A 23,554-nucleotide genomic window follows, 5' to 3' on the forward strand; every position below is an offset into this window, starting at 1 on the left:
CCCCGGGGCGGCACTTACCCATGTCGAGGCCCTGCTCACAGTACATATACTTACAGCCTGAATTTAAAAAATGCGCTTAGCATTTCATAACATACATCATTTTTATCTTCATTTAATACTTTCTAAATTCTTTTTTATCTCTTTCATATTTTTCGCATAAGATTAACAACACATTTTCACTTTGGCAACTCTCCTCTCTCTCTACTCTCTCTTTCTCTTCTCTCTCTTTCTTTTTCTCTTCCTCTTTCTCATTCTTTCTCTTTCTCTCTTTATCTCTCTCTATTTTTCTCTTTTTCTTTTTATTTCTATTTCTCTTTCTGTGTTTGTGTGTCCGTACAGAAAAGTGTGCGTGGTAGAATTCGCACCTATCAGTCACCCCTTGGTCATTCATAAACAAGAGTCGTTTTCTTTCTTACTTCTCTTAATATTCGTTCTCTACGATTGACCATGAGGGACCACAGGATTAGTTTAATTTGTAATCGTAATCTAGATTTTTTCAATAGCCGTTTAAACTGATTATTCGCTTTTTTCCTTGCACTGCCATATTGCATTGACGAAGGCATTGCATAGGGGTGGGGCAGAGGGGTTCTATAGGATGAGACGACAAATGTTCAAACGACATAGTGCAGATCATCATCACGGAATAGAATGACATTCGGATAATATGTAGTGATTCTTTACTTAATTATTGTATATATTTATTGTATATGTAATACTTCAGTCATCACAAACATTCCGTGTATCGAGATTCTGTTCCGCGAGATAGTGACCATGAGTTATGAATTTCATTGTATATATCAGATTTCAGTTTCACATCTGCCTTTAATTGCATTTGGTCACATATTTTTACATTTACAAACTACACTGTCAACGACGATGATAATTTATTTGTGAGATGTGATATCATAGAAATGTTTTAACAATAAAAATAATCTAAACAATGGAGGTGGCCCAACTTGGCACCACAATATATAATCGAGCTCTTTTCCTTTTTTCAGTACGATGTACTAAGCATGCTGACATGCTACATTCATGTGCAATCGCATAGCAGCACTTACAGAAACGGTCCACGTGTTCAAGGGCAAATGGGTACATAAAATGTAAATAAAAGTTGCCAAAGTGAAAATGTGTTGTTTATCTTATGCGGAAAATATGAAAGATATAAAAAAAACAATTAGAAGGTATTAAAAGAAAATAAAAATTATGTATGTTATGCAATACTAAGCGCATTTTTCAGATTCAGGCTGTGAGTATATGTACTGTGAGCAGGGTCCCGACATGGGTAAGTGCCGCCCCCCTACACTTCCACTACCTTCCACATCTGATGGTCACTGGCACGATTTACATGTAACATTCATATACAAAACAACGCTTATACACACATCATCCATACACACAACTCATGATGAATAAATCATGCAATAAAAGTACATTTGGGGGAATTTGCTTTACCTTCTTTTCACCAAAAGTGCCGCCCCCCCAAAAAAAAACAAAAAAAAACATGCCGCCTCGGGGCATTGCCCCCCCCCCCTGCCCCTACCCTTGTCGGGGCCCTCACTGTGAGCAAATGCTGTGTCAGCATATGTACTGTAGGTTATTGTGAGTACATGCCCTCTGAGCATTTGGCTTGTGAACACCAGTCGTGTGAGCATTTGACGGCGGAAAGGGCGTTTTGGAGCTTCCAATGCGGAGAGATGGAGTTAGGTAGGGCGCAGCGGTCGGACGGGAGCCCGGAGGTCACGCAGGTCAATGGGTGACCGTAGGCGAGGCTTATCCGTGCCGCGGCCCGTAGTCTCCAGAGCGTCCTGTCGGCGTCGGTGGCAGGCGACGGGTCTTCACCGCGAAGCGCCGGTATTGCCGATGACAGCGCTCCTGACGTGAAGAGGGGGACGAGCGGACGATGGTCCGTCATCCACGAGAAGTGAGACCATCCAAACGGGCATGGCTTGCATTTGGATGCGGCCCGGGTGGCAGCTAGCGCCTCCAGTGGTAGTGGCGTGTTGGGTTTCGGTGTCCGTCGGAAACCGCGGGTCACACTGGACGAGGCGGAAGTGCCCGGTATTTCGGTCTTGCATGCACACCGCGTTGGGGGCGGAATCAATGGGGGTCCGCGCACGAGGACGACAGGTCCTCCGCCGAGCGGAGAGGGCGGCCCGGTGCTCGAAGGGCGCCAGCACGGGCGGCGGCGACAGAGCTCGCGAAGTGCCCGGCATTTCAGCCCTGCGCGCACACTGCGTCGAAGGCGGAATCGAAGGGGGTCCGCGCACGAGGACGGCAGGTCCTCCGCCGAGCGGAGAGGACGACCCGGTCCTCGAAGGTGCCTTACGACAGACGTGACGATACCTTGCTGCACCATTGAGTCAAAGTCTTCCTTCGCTTGAACCTGAAATGCGAACGTTATCGACCTGGGCGTGCGGGCGGTGAGGGGGCGTCGCGTCGGCTTGCAGGTGGGTTCTCACGAGGCTGGGGGGAGAACCATCGTCTTTCCTAGGCGGACGGTGCTGGGGTCGTCCTTGAAGACCAGGCACGTCATTATAATCCTGTAGGAAGTAGTCGCGAGTGGCGGCCGGTGAGCTGCCACCTGTGTCAGGTAGTACGGCGCGGGCGCTGACAGATGGCGGAGGGCGGTTGGCCGGAAGCGTCCCGTTGGGGGGGGGGGGGTAACGTAAGGTATGTCGGCCGCATCGTCTGCGCCGAGAGCGGCGGCCGTAGAGCTCTTAATATCTCCGACATGCCTATGTGCTGGAGGGCCTATCCCCGTGATGTACGTACCTGAGTAAGGTGACCAGGAGTATGGTAGGAAGAGTTAAGGATGTACATGTTTTAAGGGGAGAGAGTGGGGGAATATCAGATCATTTTCTGGTGGAAGGTAAGTTGAGAGTGGAGAATAGGTGGAGAAAGAGGAAAAGGGCAGAAGGTAGGGAGGTACTTAGAGTGAACTGCTTAAATGAGAAAAAGGGAGAATGAGTATAAGAAGAAGCTGAGAGAGGAGTGGGAGAGAGTGAAGGATAGAGTAGAACTAAGAGTGGAGGAAGAATGGGGATGGTTCAAGGAGGGAGTCTTAAGGTGTGCAAAGATGGTGTGTGGAACAAGGAGGGTGGGAGGAAATAGAAGAAAGGGTAGTGAGTGGTGGGATGAGGAAGCAAAGAAGGGTGTAGAAGAGAAGCAGGCATTCATAGATTGGCTACAAATTAGGACGAGGGAATTGTATGAGAGATACAAAGTAAAGAGAAGGGAAGTTAAACATAAGATAAATGAAGCAAAGGGGAGAGCAGATGTGAAATGGGGTAAGAGTATGACAGAAAATTTTGAAAGTAATAAAAAGATGTTTTGGAAAAATTAAGAGGAAGAGGAGGCGAATCAAGTAGAGAAGAAAAGGTAAAAGATGCAGATGGAGAGATGATAATGGAAGAGATGGCAGTAAGAGGAAGGTGGGCAGAGTATTTTAGGGAGTTGCTAAATGTGAAGGATAGGGAGGGAAAGGTAGTTGCAGTGGGAAGTGCTAAGAAAATGACCATGATGAGTGAGGAAAATGGAGGAGAAATAAGGATGGATGAAGTGAAGGCAGCTATTAAGATAATGAGAGCAGGTAAGGCACCTGGGTTGGATGGATGCCATGTAGAATGTCTGAAGAAAGGAGGTACAGTTATGGTGGACTGGCTGGTGAGGTTATTTAATGTTTGTTTAAGAGAGGGTAGAGTGCCGGAGGACTGGAGGAGTGCCTGTATAGTTCCGCTTTACAAGGGAAAGGGGGACAAGTGTGAGTGTAGTAGTTTCAGAGGGATCAGCTTGTTGAGTGTAGTTGGGAAGGCTTATGGGAGGATCTTGATTGAGAGGATTAGGAGAGGAACAGAGGGAGTAATTGGTGAAGAACAGTGTGGGTTTAGGGCAGGTAGGGGTTGTGTAGATCAGATTTTTGTGGTAAGACAGATATGTGAGAAAGCTATATGTTTTTTGGGCTTTTATGGATCTGGAAAAGGCTTACAACAGGGTAGACAGGAAGGCACTGTGGGAGGTACTATAGATATATGGGATAGGAGGAAAGCTGTTAAAAGCAGTCAAGAGTTTTTAAAAGAGTAGTAGAGCTTGTGCTAGGATTAGAAATGGAGAGACTGAATGGTTTGAGGTAAAGGTGGGACTTCGTCAGGAATGTGTTATGTCGCCCTGGCTGTTCAATCTATACATGGATGGGGTGGTGCGAGAGATGAATGCAAGGGTAGTGGGTCAGGGGTTGGAGATGGTTAAAGAAAATGGAGAAAAGTGGGAAATAAGCCAGTTGTTGTTTGCTGACAACACTGTGCTTGTAGCAGGATCAGAGGAGGGACTGAGGAAGTTAATGACTGAGTTTGAGAGGGTGTGTGAAAGAAGAAAGCTGAAGATAAATGTGGGCAAAAGTAAGGTGATGAGTTGTAAAAGGGGAGAGAGTGACAGCAGGCTGGAAGTGAGCAATAAGGGTGAGAGACTGGAGGAAGTGGATAGTTTTAGATACTTGGGTGCGAATATGGCAGGAAAGGGATGAGTGGGGGTGGAGGTAGAATGTAGATTGAGAGAAGCGAGTAAATGCCTTGGTGGATGCTAAGAGGAGGTTATATGAAGGAGTGATTGTGCCAACAGCACTGTATGGGGCAGAAACATGGAACATAAGAGAGGAAGAGAGGAGTTTGAATGTGTTTGAGATGAAATATCTGAGAAGTATGATAGGGGTTACTAGGCTAGATAGAGTGAGAAATGAGAAGAACAGGGGTGGAAAGGGAGTTGGGAGATAGGATTGATGAAAGAATATTAGGATGGTTTGGACACATGGAAAGAATGAGTGAAGAAATATTAGTAAAAGAGGTGTGGAAGGAGTGAACATGAGGGGGCGTCCTAGAATGAGATGGATGGATGGGGTGAAAGGGGCATTACAAAAGAGAGGAATGTCTATTGAGGAAGGATGGGAGAGGACATAAGATAGGGATGAATGGAGAAGGGTTGTGTGTGGATGATGCTGTGATGCATGAGGAGTGGGTGGGGGATGGGGGGTGAGGAAGTATGTATGAGAAAAAAATTGATGCAGCCTGAAGGGATTTCTCCCCGTCTTCTCCCTTTCTTCAGGAGGGGATGGAGAGGGGGGTCGCCGAATTTATGAAGCGGCCTTGCTGTGGATGTGTTGTGTCTTGCGACACTGCTTCTGACCCAGGGAAGTGGACAGGATGCAGGGATGATCATCCCGTCATCCAGGAGGTGCCAAGATAAGAGGGAGGGAGGAGGGTGGAGGGGAGTGGAATATGTAGGGAATGGAATGGGTGGGAGTGGTTTCTATGTCTTTTTCTTTTTGGCTCCCCACTGTGTAAGGGGGAAAAAGCCTTTAGTATATGTATGTGTGTATATATATATACATGATATATACATATAATAAATTAAATAAAAAGTGTCAACAGCAACACTTGAGCAACACATGGTGAATTGTTACTTCGTATTTCTTGTTTTCACACCTCAATATCAGTATATGTTGACAGACCTATGATATACCCTTCTTAAATTTGATGTAAATAAGAAAACCATCAAATGTAAATGTCAAACAGAAAGCTAGTTTTATGCCATGTCCCTTTAATTAGGGACATCACCCCCTCAAGATACTTTTTTTTTATTAACCAAAAACAGTAAATGATACCATACAACAATCTTACTTCACCAGTATGCTGTGCCTACTTCAAATTATTTTTACACAAGTTTTCTCAAATTCGTCAAAAAATTTAATTCTTTGTATACAGACATCCTTAATGGGGTTCTACCAGTAAAGGGAGTTCTTATCAGAGTTTCCCTAGTGGGGGATTCTTTGCAGGGTTTCTATAGTGTGTGTGTGTGTGTGGGGGGGGGGGGTCCTTAGAGGGGATCCACCAGAAAGGGGGTTATCAGGGTGTTTCAACTGGTGTGTTGAAACGGGGGGTTTCCACTGGGTATTCCCAAATTAAATATGCTGGGGAAAACCTGAAAAGAGCCCCTTCATTGCTTGAACCATGCTAAGCACCCTTTAAATAGCTCCTACTTTTGAAGCCCTGACAAAACCACACTAGGGAAACTGTTAGCCACCCACAACAGGGAAACCTCAGTAACAATGTCCACACTGGGGAAACCTTGTCAACCTCCCCTACTGGGTAAATCCCATTAAGAAAGCTTCACAAAAATATATATAAATAAACAAGAACCCTAAACACTGAGGAATCTTCATTAAGAATCTCCATTGTGACAACCCTAATAAGAGTGCCCTTAGTTGTTGAAACCCATTAAGAACTTCCCATGTATACCTTGGTTGTGTACACTCACAGGTATGTAAGTTTCAACATGGGCTTTATCTTTATTATCCAATCGTCATACATAGATTTCAATTCCTGTATTGTTCCAGTTTAGGATACAGCAAGGGTGTACGGTAATAAGTAAAGTCTTAGAATATAGTCACAATTTTGGCTATGAAAAAGTCACAATCATTTCATGGTAGCCAGTAATAGTCATTGTGAAATTCACAATTTTGGCTAGGAAAGATGGTAATCAAACACAAATATTTAAGGCACTGTGCCCTATTTTATTCTTTTCATTGAGACAAGCTGTTGTGCTCAGTGTCCCACAGTGCATCTTTTCTCACTTGGTTTTATTTCTACTGAACAAACAGTGACATATTTCCTTTGCAGCTGGTGATTTTCCATGTGGAAAAGATGACTCTCCACAATTGTCAATGTATTATGTAGATATTTGGACCCCTATACCTGTCCATTGTTCTCGTTTATTTGTTTGTTATAATACCAAGTCACAATATTTTTTCTTATCCTAATTTACAGAAACAAGGGTCCATTTCTTCAGTGCTTACATTCTCACTTGATAAACAAGCAGTAATACTTGGACAAGTTCATACCATTACACTAGTGTGTTTCTTATCATGGATACAGATTAAAATGGTAAGTGATAAGTAGTGTGGTCTTTAAGACATCCGTTTAGGCATTATAACAACACAGTATTTCAATTTAATTTCATTCATTGTGAAGTTTCACAATACAATAAGTCCTTGTTATACAGTACATATGTGTTCCCGAAAACCTTAACGCAAACTGAAATTACCGTGTACCGAACCCATTATAACATGTAATAATAGGATATGGCAGACGTACCTTCTCCCTGCTCTTTCCTCTTCAAAATATCTAGCGGATACTGTATCTGTGAACTTTTCTTACCGTAAATAGAATTGAGGGTAGTAATTACCAAATACCATAACTGTGAATTTACCAGATAAAGAATTACCGTATAAGGAGGACTCACTGCAATAACAATACACTATATTCTTTCATCCAATTCATTTATACATTTGTTTTCCAAAGACCAAGTGGCATTCCATTGGTTCTATATCATATCAGATTCAAGCTCAAATTAGACCATTCCCAACAAATATAAATTAAAATGATGAAAACATTTTAGATCTTCTGGTCCTATATAATATCCTCTGAAACTACTCCACTAGTGCATAACTTTACCATAGAATCAATAAATAAATCTTAACAATTTCATACAGTACTTATTCAAACACCTATGCTGAAGAAATATGGCAGAACGCATAAAAAGAGCCAAGCATGTGTGTGTGTGTGTGTATATTGACTTAGTTGTATTTACCTAGTTGTATTATACAGGAAGGGAGCTATGCTCGTGGTGACCCGTCTTTGTATCTTTCAGCATCAATTTTCCTCTTAAAATCTTGAATAATGTTTGCACACACTATATGTGTGTGTGTGTGTATATATATATATTATATATATATATATATATATATAGATATATATAAATATATATATATATATATATATATATAAATTTCTCTCTCCAGAGGAATATGTCACAATCTATTCCACTGCAAATTCCATACGTCTGACTTTGAATGCAACAACTATCTCCCCACACAGCTCCAGTCTTTAGTGAGAAATGTACAATGCAATATCTACAAAACTTTTTCTCCAGTCTGAGTTATATGACTAAATATTTCACAAGAAAGCTGCATTGTACAAGTCACACTGGAAAGACTTCTCTGCTGTGTTGATCATCATATGCCATTTGATATTACTCCTTCATAAGAAAACTGCATTGCACAGGTCACGGTACAAAGGTTTCTCTCCATGTGGGACACCATGTGCTATTTCAGACCACCCTTTCATGAGAAAGCTGCATATCACAGGTCAAGCTGCTGGAGGGGCCTTTCTCTGGTGTGGATCATCAAGTGATATTTTAGAGCATTCTTTCATGAGATAGCTGCATCACACAGGTTACACTGGGAAAACTTCTCTCCAAAGCAAGTAAGTACATGATGTTTGAGATGAATCTTCTGGAAAAGTTTCTCTTCAGTATGACACTTGAGACCCCTTTTTTGTGAGAAAGTTGCATTGGACTGATCATACTGGAATGTCTACTATCCAATGTGGGTCATCATATGCAGTTTGATGAAACCCTTTCGTGAGAAAGTTGCACTGCACAGGTCACACTTGAATGGTTTCTCTCCGGTGTGGTTCACCATGTGATATTTGAGGTGACTCTTTCGTGAGAAAGCTGAATTGCACAGGTCACATTGGAAGGGCTTCTCTCCTGTGTGGGTCATCATGTGACATTTGAGGTGACTTTTTTGTAAGAAAGCTGCATTGCACAGGTCACATTGGAAAGGTTTCTCTCCTGTGTGGGTCATCATGTGACATTTGAGTTCACTCTTTTGTGAGAAAGCAGAATTGCACTGGTCACAATGGAAAGGCTTCTTCCCTGTGTGGGTCATCACATGATGTTTCAGGTGACTCTTTTGTGAGAAAGCTGTATTACATAGATCACATTGGAAAGGCTTCTCCCCAGTGTGGGTAGTCATATGACGTTTGAAGTTACTGTTTAGGGAGAAAGCTGCATTGCACAGGTCACACTGGAAAGGCTTCTCTCCTGTGTGGGTCATCATGTGACATTTGAGGTGACTCTTTCGTGAGAAAACGGCATTGCACTGGTCACACTGAAAAGGTCTCTCTCCTGTGTGGGTCATCATGTGATATTTGAGATCACCCTTTTGTAAGAAAGCAGAACTGCACTGGTCACACTGGAAAGGTTTCTCTCCTGTGTGGGTCATCATATGACGTTTGAGAGCACTTTTTTGTGAGAAAGCAGACTCGCACCGGTCACACTGGAAAGGCTTCTCTCCTGTGTGGATCATCATATGACGTTTGAGATCACTCTTCTGTGAGAAAGTAGAATCACACAGATAACACTGGAATGGCTTCTCTCTGATGTGGGTCATCATGTGATATTTAAAGATGATTTATGAGATAGCTGTGCCACAGATCTCGCTCCAGATCCTCTTTGTTGTATGACAAATATATGGAATCTATGGATAGCTCTTCCAAAGAAATGTTGATAGTTACCATCATCCTGGAAAAAATTAATTATAAGACTTACATCTGACTCTTTGAGATTGTGTAATAATAGGATTGTGGATTTTTGTACACAAACCATTTCACACCCAAGCCCCTTTGAACCTAAACAGACCCTTTTTTACATGCAATTACCTAATATAAAATAGGTAGAGACACTACCTGATATGATATTATGATATATTGCCTTCTTTTTCATTAGAAATGCAATGAAAATCATCCAATAGCTATATGCATAATCATGCCACCACAACCAAAATGACTCATGTTCTGCTCTAGCTTTTTCATCTGGTCATAAGATTTGAAAAGGGGGAATGGCTCAGCTGGCCACAGCAGTCATAACTCCATAACATTCCACATTTGGGCTCACGAGACCTGAATCCAAACATTACCTAGTCTAGAAAGGTTTATTCAGTTCTTCTCAATCATCTATCTTAAGTGATGCAAGTCACATTCTTTAAGATACATTGGTCAATGGTGTGCCTGTTATTTTAGTAAATCATAATCAATATGATCTAAGAAACTGTTGAGGTATAATCCATATTTTTCTTGTTGCAGTAAAACTTCCTCCATAGGATTTTTTTTTTTTTTTTTTTTTTGGGGGGGGGGTTGCTAACTCAGACTTTAACCTTGCAGGTGGTCTGGAACAGTTCATCTACAAATGCACAAGGAAGTTATCCTGTGGCTAAGAAGAATGAATGTTTCTGTCTTGTCCCACTCTGATGACCCCAGGTGGTGGTGCTGGTGATGATTGTGACAAAGACCCTCAATACATACATTCTTCCTCATTGGGCATATTGGTACATCCAAGGTCTTGAAAAGGTCATATATACACACCAAGAAAGAAAGGGTAGTAGATTCATCATTCAGCAGAAACCTGAGGTGACAGATAGGTGGACAGCCAGCAGCAGGGGCAACAGCAGCAGGATAAAATCATGGTCACACACACACACACCCTGTTGCAGTGGTCTCTCTTTCCCACCCAAGTTCATCCCCTCAGTCAAAAACATATACAACCTCTAAACTAGATACTCTTATATTATCAACATCCTCCAGTATCTATATGTTCAACCTCATACCAAAGGCTGTTTAGGGGTGGGGGGAGGGAGGGAGGGAGGGAGAGAGGAGAGAGACAGAGTGACTCTTCATGGCTGACTTTGAGGAGGATACGGAGAGAGAGAATGACTCTTGATTCATGGGGGGATGTCAGCACCACCAAAGTTGTCATCCCTCCAGTTATAGTATTATATACACTTGGCTGTACTAAAGTCACTAGATTGATACTCCATGGCAGCTTAAATTTGTGAAAAAAGTTATAAAAATTAGATGGATACAACATCTGGAGGAGAACAAGATCCTAAATCCAAGACAATTTGGATTTAGACAGGGAAGATCATGTGCCTCAAATTTTATCTGTTTTTACTCAAGACTACTAGACATAATACAAGGAAGGGACAGATGGGCTGACTGCTTTCCTAGATCTACAAAAAGCTTTTGATAAAGTCCCTCACAAAAAACTATTAATAAAACTGGAAAACATTGACGGGTTACAAAGCTGTTGAAATGGATGGAGGACTTTTTGCATGTCCGGGATGCGCTAGACAAGATTAGAAATACTAAATAAAATCAAAGCCCATGGCATAGGAGGAAAAGTGTTAGAATGGATTAGAGTTTGGATTAATAACAGAAAAAAGTGGGTCACCATAAATGGAATAAAATCTAGGTGGGGCAATGTTACTAGTGGGGTCCCCCAGGGCTCAGTTTTGGGTCCCTTGTTGTTCATTATGTACATAAACAACTTAGACAATGGGATAAATAGTGATGTTAGTAAGTTTGCGGACGACACTAAAATAGGACGCCTAATTAGGTCAGGAGACGACGCACAGATTCTGCAGGATGATCTTAATAAATTGTTAACATGGTCGGTGAAATGGCAAATGAACTTCAATATCTCTAAGTGTAGCGTGTTAAACATAGGGCTACACAACCCTGAAAATAAATACAGCTTAGATAACACATTTTTAGAAAAATCTGAGTGCGAGAGGGACTTGGGAGTTCTGGTGAGTCCGGACCTTAAAACCAGGAAGCAGTGCATTAGCACCAGAAATAAAGCTAACAGTGCATTAGGTTTCATTGCTAGGACGGTAACAAATAGAAGTGTAGAGGTAATTATTAAACTCTATCTAGCGATAGTTAGACCCATCCTTGACTATGCGGTATAGTTTTGGTCTCTGTCCTACAGAATGGACATCAGTTCACTAGAATCAGTACAGAGAAGAATGACCAAAATGATACATGGACTCAGAAATCTGCCTTACGAAGAGAGGCTTAGGCACCTTAACTTACACTCTCTGGAAAGACGCAGAGTGTGGGGTGATTTAATAGAAGTGTTCAAGTGGATCAAAGGTTATAACAAGGTTGATGCAAACAAGGTCATCATAATAAAACAACAGGGCAGGACTTGCAGTAATGGGTATAAACTGGACAAATTTAGATTTAAGAAGGAAATAGGCAAGAATTGGTTTACTAATAGGGTGGTTGATGAATGGAATAAACTTAGTAACCATGTAGTAAGCGCTGAAACTATCAGTTGTTTTACAAAGGATTACAAAGGTAGAGCATGCCGACAGGAGACCTTTTGGTCCATATCTAGGTCGGATGCGAAAAAAATCAATATAAATGAATAAAAAACTATAATAATGTCAATAATTAATAAAATACATAAATAAATGCATAGGCATTGATTGTAGGCAGGCAGGCAGGCAAGCGCAATTCGTGTAGTCTGGAGACTATTCGTCAACGATTAGACAACTTTATGGATGGGGATGACAGGTGGTGATGGATACGGAGCTGCCTAGTGTAGGCCTTATGGTCTCTTATAGTCTCCTTTATTCTTATGTTCTTATGCTAGTAATCATATTTTCAGCAAGGTTGATCCTTTTATTCACCAGCAGGATTGTGTGAGAGTCATATGGACTACTGCAGAAGAGATGATAAAAAAAACTCATCGAAACCCTGATACATCCAAGGCAGGAATATGTGAAGGACATAAGCAAGATTGAGAGAATATAAAGGGCAGCAACCAAACTGGTCCCCGCCTGGCAGATATACCATATGAGGAAAGACTAAAAGTACTGGATCTACCAACTTTGAAAGACTGAAGAGAAAGAGGTGACATGATTACAGTATTCAGCTCACTAAAGGGGATAGATTGCATTGATAAAAGAGATCCCCTCATAACTTCGGTATGATGACACCCACATAGGTGTCTTGAGGCACAAGTGGGTACACAAGGATGCCAGCATTGGTGTCTTGATTATATCTATTTTTTTGTAGTTGTACACGAGTTACCCCTGGATTCTGTGAATTGGTTTAATCATGTTTTCTGTGTTTATTATTTATTACTCAGAGTAAAAGAGAATGAGTAATACAGCAGTGACTTCATGGTAGGGGACAAAAACTTAGGCACCCGAGTACAAATGACAAATTTCTTTAAATAACCTACATTATCAAGTACTTACCAGCTCTCTAGTACTTTATTGACCACCCCTTTCTCTTGATACATTCTTGGAGACATTTAGGGACAGATGCTGAAAAATTTTGAAGCCACACAGGGTCCATATTCTTCCAAATACCCTTAATGGCTACCTCCCACTTGGGGATTGATGAAGTGTCACACTCACGTAACTTATCTTCCATGAGTGCCCAGAGGTTCTCAATTGGGTTTAAATCAGGCAAATTACCTGGCCAATCTTTTATATACTCCACATCACAGAATGCAAACCATTCTTTGATGAGTTTAGCAGTGTGGCATGGTACATCCTCCTGCATGAAGGCATCTGTTTTGCACTGAATAAAACAGTCCTCCAGATGATCATTAAGTAGATCAAAATATTGGTCTGCATTCAGAGTTACATTTTTTGGGAGTATCACTAATGATTCCACATCATGGTAGCCAAAAGCACCCCAAATCATCAGTGAATCAGGATGTTTTACAGTACCATGTGTGAATTTTGGGTCCAAAGGATCACTGCCAGGACAACAGTACACTTTGCCAAGACAGTTTCCAGTAATGGTGAAAGTGGCTTCATCACTCCACAACACATTTTTCCACTTCTCCAGATCCCACTGTAAATATCTGTGGCAAAAAGCAACCCTGTTCTTTTTCTGTTTTATGGATACAAGTGGTTTCTTGCGAGCACTGTGGTGTGAGAATTGCAGATCATCATGCGGGCAGCAGTGTACTGTTCTCCCAGACACATGACCAAGTAATTTAGGGTTCTTTTCCTTCAAATGTGGTGCTGTTATATGTGGACTAGCATCCACCTGTTTCCTCAGTACCTTCAGAGTACAAGTAGTAGTCTTCCTGGGCCTCCCTGTAGGCCTGTTCTGTAATGGCGGATCAGCTCCACCAGCATCACGAGTTTTCTTGGCCCGCCACTGCACAATACACAAAATGTGTTGTGGAGTGAAGAAGCCACTTTCACCATTACTGGAAACTGTCTTGGCAAAGTGTACTGCCGTCCTGGCAGTGATCCTTTGGACCCAAAATTCACACATGGTACTGTAAAACATCCTGATTCACTGATGGTTTGGGGTGCTTTTGGCTACCATAGTGTGGAATCATTAGTGATACTACCAAAAAATGTAACTCTGAATGCAGACCGATATATTGAGCTACTTAATGATCATTTGGAGGACTGTTTTATTCAGTGCAAAATCAGATGCCTTCATGCAGGATGGTGCACCATGCCACACTGCTTAACTCATTATAGAATAGTTTGCATTCTATGATGTGGAGTATATAAAATATTGGCCAAGTAATTTGCCTGATTTAAACCCAATTGAGAGCTTCTGGGCGCTCATAAAAGATAAGTTGCATGAGTGCGACACTTCATCAATCCCCAAGCTAGAGGCAGCCATAAAGGATATTTGGAAAAATATGGACCCTGTGTGGCTTCAAAATCTTGCAGCATCTGTCCCTAAACATCTCCAAGAATGTATCAAGAGAAAGGGGTGTCCAACAAAGTACTAGAGAGCTGGTAAGTACCTGATAATATAGGTTATTTGAGAAAAAAAATATTTTTACTCTGGTGACTAAGTTTTTGTCCCCCACTGTATATTTTATGATGTGAGTAGTGTGATACATTGTTCATATGGGAGCCAATGCTGAATGCAAGAATTTGACTGGTACTGAAGTTGTTAATGATGGGAGGATTTTAAGATGTCATGGAAGAAAATTAAGAAAGACCACATGTTGAAAGGATGTGAAGAAATAGTTTTCCATATAGATGTATAATTATATGGAATAGCTTAGGTGATATAGTCCAAGCTTGAACAATACACAAGTTCAAATATAAATATGGTAAGTGGAAATCAACATACATATACCTAAGGCTTTTTCCCCCTACACGGGGGGTAGCCAGAAAGAAAAAGGCATAGAAACCACTCCCATCCATTCCATTTCCTACATATTCCACTCCCCTCTACTCTCCTCCCTCCCTCTTATCTTGGCACCTCCTGGATGACGGGTCATCCCTGCATCCTGTCCACTGCCCTGTGTTGCGGGCCCGTCCATGGCCAGGCACTTTCCCGCCATATTTTACCATCAGCTCAAGTGAGCCCAATTCTGCCTTGTCCTACTATAGGCCTGGTAGGACAAGGGGTACCGGGCCACTAGATGCTGTGTGCGCATTGCGCAATTGGCTAATTGGTTGTATCCACATTATGTATTTCTTTAGCTAGTTAGTTCCATTCTATTGATCCATTGTATTATAGTTGCTTTGTGATATTCCTGCCCTCTTTACATATATATTAATTATATGTGTGCATATATACTAAATTGTTAAAGATGAGAGTAGTCGCCAAATGGTGACGTCTGGCAACTAAAAGCCAGTGGAGGTACGGTAGGCTTGCGTGGTACCTCCTTCCCCCTTACGATTCCTGTCATCATACCAGACAGGTGTTCCTGGCTAGCAAATTGTTACCTAGATGGGTAACGGTAAGAATTGCATATACTTAGGGATAGGAAGGAGCCTCAGAGGTTACTGGTGCGTCCTTGTAGGTAACATACTAGGTTGTATCATATTATTCATGTTAAAATATAGATACTTATACTTGTAATGTTTGCTAAATACCCCTATTGACTTAACATGAGATAGATCAAATGTTACAGTACCCTTGTATACGTGAAGGGCTACGTAACACCTGGGTCAGACGCAGTGTCACAAGACACAGCACATCCACAGCAAGGCCACTTCATAAATTCGGCGACCCCCCTCTCCGTCCCCCCATGCAGAAAAGGATTAGATGGGGAAAAATCCCTTCGGGCTACGTCAAATTTTTTCTCATACATACTTCCTCACCCCCCATCCCCCACCTACTCCCCCTCATGCATCACAGCATCATCTATAAACAACCCCTCTCCATTCACCCCTATCTTCTGTCCTCTCCTGTCCTTCCTCCACAGACACTCCTCTCTTTTGTAATGCCCTTTTCACCCCATCCATCCATCTCATCTGAGGACGCCACCTCATATCCACTTCTTCCACCTCTGCTTTCCACACTTCATTTACTAATCTTTCTTCACTCATTCTTTCCATATGTCCAAACCATCCTAATACTTTTTCATCAACCCTATCTTCCAGCTCCCTTTCCACCCCTGTTCTCCTCACCTCCTCATTTCTCACTCTATCCAGCCTAGTAACCCCTATCATACTTCTCAGACATTTCATCTTAAACACATTCAAACTCCTTCTCTCTTCCTCTCTCATGTTCCATGTTTCTGCCCCATACAGCACTGTTGGCACAATCACTCCTTCACTGACCATCTACATAATCATGAAAGGCACAGAAATACTTGATAGAGAGGACTTGTTAAACTGGGACAGGAGAAGCACAAGAGGACATGGAAAGAAAATCAAAAAACATACCTACAGAAGAGATCTGAAGAAAAACAGTTTTCCACATAGAGTGGTAGACACTTGGAACAAACTGGACAAAGAAATAGTGTGTGCAAAAACCATTCATGAGTTTAAAAGCAAACTAGACACTACAAAATACAACTAGGAAAATATAACCTCCTCTTAGCATCCATTCCCAGATGTCTATTTCTCATTACACTTTTTTGTCCACCAAGGCATTTACTCGCTTCTCTCAATCTACATTCTACCTCCAGCCCCACTCCCTTTTCTGCCACATTTGCACCCAAGTACTGAAAACTATCCACTTCCTCCAGTCTTTCACTGCTGTCACTCTCTCCCTTGTACATCTCATCACCTTACTTTTACCCACATTTATCTTCAGCTTCCTTCTTTCACACACCTTCTCAAACTCTGTCACTAACTTCCTCAATCCCTCCTCTGATCCTGCTACAAGCACAATGTTGTCAGCAAACAACAACTGGCTCTCCTCCCACTTTTCTCCATTTTCTTTAATCATCTCCAACCCCTGACCCACTACCCTTGCATTCACCTCTCGCACCACCCCATCCATATAAAGATTGAACAGCCAAGGCGACATAACACATCCCTGACGAAGTCCCACCTTTACCTCAAACCATTCACTCTCCATTTCTAATCCTAACACAAGCTCTACTACTCTTGTAAAAACTCTTGACTGTTCTTAACAGCTTTCCTCCTATCCCATATATCTGCAGTACCTTCCACAGTGCCTTCCTGTCTACCCTGTCGTAAGCCTTTTACAGATCCATAAAAGCCCCAAAAACATCCTTACCTTTTCCTATAGCTTTCTCACATATCTATCTTACCACAAAAATCTGATCTACACAACCCCTACCTGTCCTAAACCCACACTGTTCCTCACCAATTACTCCCTCTGTTCCTCTCCTAATCCTCTCAATCAAGACCCTCCCATAAGCCTTCCCAACTACACTCATCAAGCTGATCCCTCTGAAACTACTAAACTCACACTTGTCCCCTTTTCCCTTGTAAAGTGGAACTATACAGGCACTCCTCCAGTCCTCTGGCACTCTACCTTCTCTTAAACAAACATTAAATAACCTCACCAGCCAGTCCACCATCACTGTACCTCCTTTCTTCAGACATTCTGCATGGCATCCATCCAACCCAGGTGCCTTACCTGCTCTCATCATCTTAACAGCTGCTTTCACTTCATCCTTCCCTATTTCTCCTCCATTTTCCTCACTCATCACTCTCATTCTCTTAGTGCTTCTCACTGCAACTACCTTTCCCTCCCTAACCTCCTTCACATTTAGCAACTCCCTAAAATACTCTGCCCACCCTCCTCTCATTCCCTTCTCTTCCATTATCATCTCTCCATCTGCACCTTTTACCTTTTCTTCTCTATTTGATTTGCCTCCTCTTTCTCTTTTAATTTCCTTCCAAAACATCTTTTTATTATTTTCAAAATTTTCTGTCATACTCTTACCCCATTTCTCATCTGTACTCCTCTTTGCTTCCTTTATCTTATGCTTAACTTCCCTTCTCTTTACTTTGTACCTCTCATACAATTCCCTCGTCCTAATTTGTAGCCAATCTATGAATGCCTGCTTCTTCTCTTCTTCACCTTTCTTTGCTTCGTCATCCCACCACTAACTACCCTTCCTTTTATTTCCTCCCACCCTCCTTGTTCCACACACCATCTTTGCACACCTTATGACTCCCTCCTTGAACCATCCCCATTCCTCCTCCACTCCTAGTTCTACTCTATCCTTCACTCCCTCCCACTCCTCTTTCAGTTTCTTCTTATACTCATTCTCCTCAAAGATATAGATTAAGTTGGAACCATACATGAATTTGACACTGGGTATGTTAGAAAATTAGAGAACAGGAGACAGGACGGTATTTTTTTTAGAACTGCACACATACACAATTTAACATTAGAAAATTAAATATTGATTTTGTAAATCAATGTCATATACGTTTATCTTGGCGGAAATCAATAACAGAAAATGTTACTAAAAGCTATACACAAATGAATGAAGTCGACTCCTTTAGACGCCATCTTTGTTTCAATAGATTTGTAGGTCAAAGACAACAACAACCCTGATGGTCTCTAGAATTACAGGTACAGCATTACTAAATGCAGGATAGGTTAGGTTAGGTTAGGTTAGATAGGTAGGATAGGTAGGTAGGTTAGGTTAGAATAGATGAATTTATCATACTTTAATTTCTTCAACCTCTACATATACCAAAACAAAGTTGGGGTCTCAAACAGTTGAAGTGGCTATGTTTGTTTGTGTATTGCTTTTAGTAACATTTTCCGGTATTTATTTCTGCCAAGAAAAACGTACATTACGTTAATGTATTATAATTTACAAAATTAATCTTTAATTTCTATTGCTATATCATGTATGTGTGCGCTTCTAAAAATTTACCACAGGGACTCAACAACCATTACTCCTTTCCTGTACACTACAATTGGGTAAATACAACTAGGTAAATACAGGTGAATACATAAACATTCCCAGTAGTACCTTAGGATGTATTACATCAGGTCCAGGTGCTGATTCTGATCTAAGGCTTCCAATCATGGTTTTCACATCTTCTATAGTGAATCTGCACTTCTGTAGACCCTCGCCCTGAAAACTAGTATCTAATACTTATACTGGTATTTGATTATTACTCCCTTCTTCTTTAATAAATATTTTCTGGAATGCCCTGTTAAGTACAGTGCATATCTCAGGTATACTGGAGGTTAATCTCTTTAATAAGAGTCAAATTTTCGCAGGCAGCATTAGCTGCCTGATGTATGATGATGCATCACAATAATCCCACTATGAAATATAAAGTTACAGCTGTATTACTCATTCTCTTTCATTCTGAATCTTAATAACCACAGAAAATATAATCCGGCCAGTTCACAGAATATGGGGGGCCACTCAGCTACAACTACAAATATAATCAAGACGCCAATGTCGGCATCCTTATATACACACTCACTCCTCATAACACCTGTTTAGGCGTCATCATATCGAAGGGGTAAAAAGAGCCATCAGAGCACTTAAGCTACTACTTCCTTTTTGTTCTTTTTCTTTCTTCTGGCATACATAAAGAGACCCTTGGGATTTGTTTTAATTTCAGTAGACACTTTCTTCTCAAAGCTATATTTTCATTTTTGCCTCTCTTACAGCGTGTGTACCTTCATTTGACATTTCTTTTCCTACATTACACTACAGTACATACTGTATCTGGTCTTTGACCTTGTGTATATCTCTTCCAAGCTTCCTCCTTTTCCTTAAGTTTGTTAATTAATCTTTCATTCATCATGTTGGGTTTAAGTTTTGTTTCACTTGGATAAGATTGCTGTAGTGGAACACAGGTTTCTATTACTGCATTGTTATTGTACTGATGTAAAATGTATTGCCATTGATTTGAGTTGTCTTCAACACTTCTCTTCCTAATCAACCCTACTAAACATGTTATTGGCCATTTCATAGTCACCCTTTTAATAACATCTCTTGGGACTATGTTGAATTCCATCCAACAGCTGCATTCCTCCCACCAAGAAACCAAATGTTGGCATACTATGTCTATGGTCACTATGCCCAATAGAGGCTTTGATATAATTTAATCAATTTTACCAGCTTATGCTAAATGCAAACTCACTACGTACACACTACTGTACCTTAATACTATGTGACTGCACTCATGTATTCAATTTAAAGACCTCTTATTGCGAACCTCAAGGATGGCCGGGCTATGACGTCACATGTAAACAAACCGGGAGGTGGTGGTTTTCTATTTACTATGAGAAAGAAAAGGAGTACAAGAAGCTGAAACAGGAGATATTTTTTTTTTTATTTATTTATTATAGGTTTATTCAACAATATTAAATACAATTAGACATACATATATACATTTTTTTTTACAAAATTGGTAGTTGAAAAGGGAGAGCGAGAAGCAAAGCTTATGGGGAGTTGCTCTCCCTTAAGGAAAAAATTAATTTCATTTATTTATTTTTGTTACATGGTAGCATGGCACATACACATCTACACACATATATACACGATTGTAGGACAACTCGTCCACGGACACCCCGCCCACGGACAACCCGCCCACAAAACCGCAAAGCAGGACAACCCGTCCACAGACACCACCATGGGTGGTCAACTCGTCCACGGACAAGATTTCAAAAAAACTCCTAGACAATCATTTTATTACCTTTTTTTAATGATATTTCATGTTATTTCATTAAAATTTGCTTTAGATGATATATTCTGGTAAGTAATAGATGTGTTTATAAATGTCATGGACATGCTTATTTTAACACCCCAGAACAGCTCCAACTATGATAAAAAAAATAATCACACCTGCACTCTGTATACATAAATATGTAAATAAAGTTTAATTGTTCCGCAAATTATGTTTACTATTCTCAAAAAAAAGTCATTGGACGAGATGTCCATATTCCCGTGGACGAGCCGTCCCACCTCCCAGTCCCGCGGACGAGCCGTCCGCGAACGAGCCGTCCGTCCACGACATACACACATACATGCATACACACACACACACACACACAATGGCATGCGTCACGACGTCCGCCAACTCCGACCTCACGCAGAAATCGGGGGCACGAGCGAGCATCGCAACTTGTGGGGGTCAGGAGAGAGGTGAGAGGTCAGGTCGATTGTCGACGGGACGACAATTGCTTAATGCGCAGATCCGGGTCACCGTGACCTGCTGGAATAGAAAAAAAAAAAAAAGAGCGGCAGACTTGGGCAGTTTCTCCATGAATACAACCATGAAATGGACCTGAAGTGTTCAATATACTAATACTTATAGATTAAAGACTTTTTTAAGTATCGTTTGAATGATGATAAACATTTTGTCTTAGGTAAATCCTTTTCCAGTTTATTCCATGTGTTAACACCTATAATAGATAAGCATTGGCTTTTTTTGGTTGTTCTGTATTGAGTTTTAAAGAAGTCGTTTGTTTGCCTAGTCGCATAGCGAGTTTCGTAAGTTGAGTAAAATTTCAATATGTTTTGATTCATGTGTTTATTGTAGATTTGGTGCATAACAATGGCAGTTTTGTACTTTATTAAGTCATTGAATTTGAGTAGATTTAGTTTTTTAAATAAATTATTTGTATGTTCCAAACGACCTACATTGCAGATTATACGCAGTGCCCTTTTTTGAGAGGTAATTATGCGTTGAAGATTAGTTTGATAAGTATTACCCCAAATTTCTGAACAATAGTTTAAGTATGGTAGTAGTAGACTACAATAAATGGTACGTAGGGTATTTTCATTGAGAATATTTCTCATTTTATGCATAATTCCTAAAGTTTTGGATATCTTATTTATCACGTGATTTATATGATGTTTCCAATTAAGTTGATCGTCTAAATACACGCCTAGAAATTTACTGACGGACGCTTTTTCAATAATTTCGTTGTTTATTTTGATCGGCTTAGTACTTTCATTATTTTTGTAGAAAAGCAGGTAGTTAGTTTTTGATACGTTTAAGGATAGCTTATTGGCTGAAAACCAGTTGGATAGTTGACATAATCCTTCATTAATTGTCTTGATCAGTTTGTCGGAATTTGTATCGGAGCATAGAATGGTGGTATCGTCGGCGAACAGTATAAATTTCATAAGGTTGGATACATTTGTAATGTCATTAATGTATAGTAAGAATAGTTTGGGTCCTAGAACTGAACCTTGAGGTACTCCGCATGTAACTGGTAGAATGTGTGATCTTTCTTCCTCAATGGCCTCATATTGTTTTCTGTTTTTTAGATAACTTTTTAACCAGTCATTAACTTTACCTCTTAGCCCATAGTATTCGGCCTTTCGAATTAGGATTTCATGATTTACTGTGTCAAATGCCTTTTTAAGATCAATAAATATGCCGGCTGTCTTTTTCTTTTGTTCTATATTGTTAGTTATCTCTTCAATTAATTCCATTACTGCTGTAGACGTTGAAAGATTTCGTTGAAATCCATATTGACTATGGTAAATGACGTCATTTTTTTTTAGAAATGAGTCAAGGCGAATTGTGAATAACTTTTCAAGAATTTTGGAAAACTGTGGTAATAGTGAAATTGGTCTATAGTTATTATAACTTGATTTGTCGGCTGATTTGAATATCGGTATTACTTTTGCTATTTTCATTGCATCTGGAAATATCCCTTGTTCAAATGATTTATTGCATATTGTCAGAAAATGATCTTTGATGATAGGCATAATTTGTTTTATGAGGTTCATATTGATTCCTGTGCAATCGAGTGATTTCTTGTTCTGCATTGATTTTACTGTGTTCATAAGTTCGTTTTCCGTGACGGGTTTTAAAAACATAGTGTTATTTATTCGGTGTTTCAAAAATGTCTCGTAAGTTTGATGTGTTGTCTTTATTTGTTTCGCGAGGTTAAGTCCTACATGGGAGAAAAATTCATTAAATTCGTTTGCCACTTCTTTTTTAGTTTTTCCTTTTTTAATAATGTCTATGAATTCATTGGTGTTATTAATTTTGTGCCTAGTTAAGTTGTTTATTACTTCCCATGTCTTTTTTATATTACCTTTATAACCTTCAAGCAGTGTGTCATAGTATTTTTTTTCACAGTTGCGTAAAATTGTTGTAAGTTTGTTTTTGTACACTTTGTATTTGTTTTCGTCTGTCAAGGACTTGCTTTGAATTGATTTCTTGTAAAGTTGGTTAGATAGATAGATAGATAGATAGATAGACTTTATTTGGCAATAAATCAATGTACATGAAGTGCAAATAATGACAAGAACACATAGTTCGAAATAATAAATGTAAATTGCCAAGGATAACACAAAAAGCATGAACGCTTATTTCCATTGTGGTCCTCATCAGGTAATTTTTCTACATTAAGTCACACGGACAAACATACATAGGGGGTTTGAGGGGACCAGAGATACTCATGAGTAATACCAGTCAGTACACATATGACACGTAAACATTATAGAGAGAGGGAGTGAAGGATAGAGTAGAATTAGGAGTGGAGATGGTTCAAGAAGGGAGTTACAAGGTGTGCAAAGATGGTGTGTGGAACAAGGAGGACGGGAGGAAATAGAAGGAAGGGTAGTGAGTGGTGGGATGAGGAAGCAAAGAAGGTTGTAGAAAAGAAGAAGCGAGCTTTCACAGATTGGTTACAAAATAGGACGAGGGAATCATATGAAAGGTACAAAG

At 40.5% G+C, this 23,554-nt stretch overlaps 1 protein-coding gene across 4 annotated transcripts; it reads right to left on the reverse strand.

Moving 5' to 3' along the window:
- Positions 1–7,839: 7,839 nt before the first annotated feature.
- On the reverse strand, positions 7,840–20,165 carry LOC143020330 (uncharacterized). Of its 4 annotated transcripts, none has more exons than XM_076176671.1 (3): positions 20,025–20,143; positions 18,874–18,978; positions 7,840–9,414 (listed from the first exon to the last, which is right to left on the reverse strand). In XM_076176671.1, the coding sequence occupies exon 3, from the start codon at positions 9,284–9,286 to the stop codon at positions 8,426–8,428; it is 861 nt and encodes a 286-aa protein (XP_076032786.1). In that variant the 5' UTR covers positions 9,287–9,414; positions 18,874–18,978; positions 20,025–20,143; the 3' UTR covers positions 7,840–8,425. The 4 variants fall into 4 exon arrangements, with proteins under 4 accessions (XP_076032786.1, XP_076032777.1, XP_076032770.1 ...); XM_076176662.1 differs by having other exon boundaries at positions 18,874–18,985; positions 20,025–20,119; XM_076176655.1 differs by lacking the exon at positions 18,874–18,978 and having other exon boundaries at positions 20,025–20,165.
- Positions 20,166–23,554: the final 3,389 nt, after the last annotated feature.

This window comes from Oratosquilla oratoria, chromosome 3, assembly GCF_046742065.1.
Source record: "Oratosquilla oratoria isolate Oo_2021 chromosome 3, ASM4674206v1, whole genome shotgun sequence".
NCBI classification, from domain to species: Eukaryota; Metazoa; Arthropoda; class Malacostraca; order Stomatopoda; family Squillidae; genus Oratosquilla; species Oratosquilla oratoria.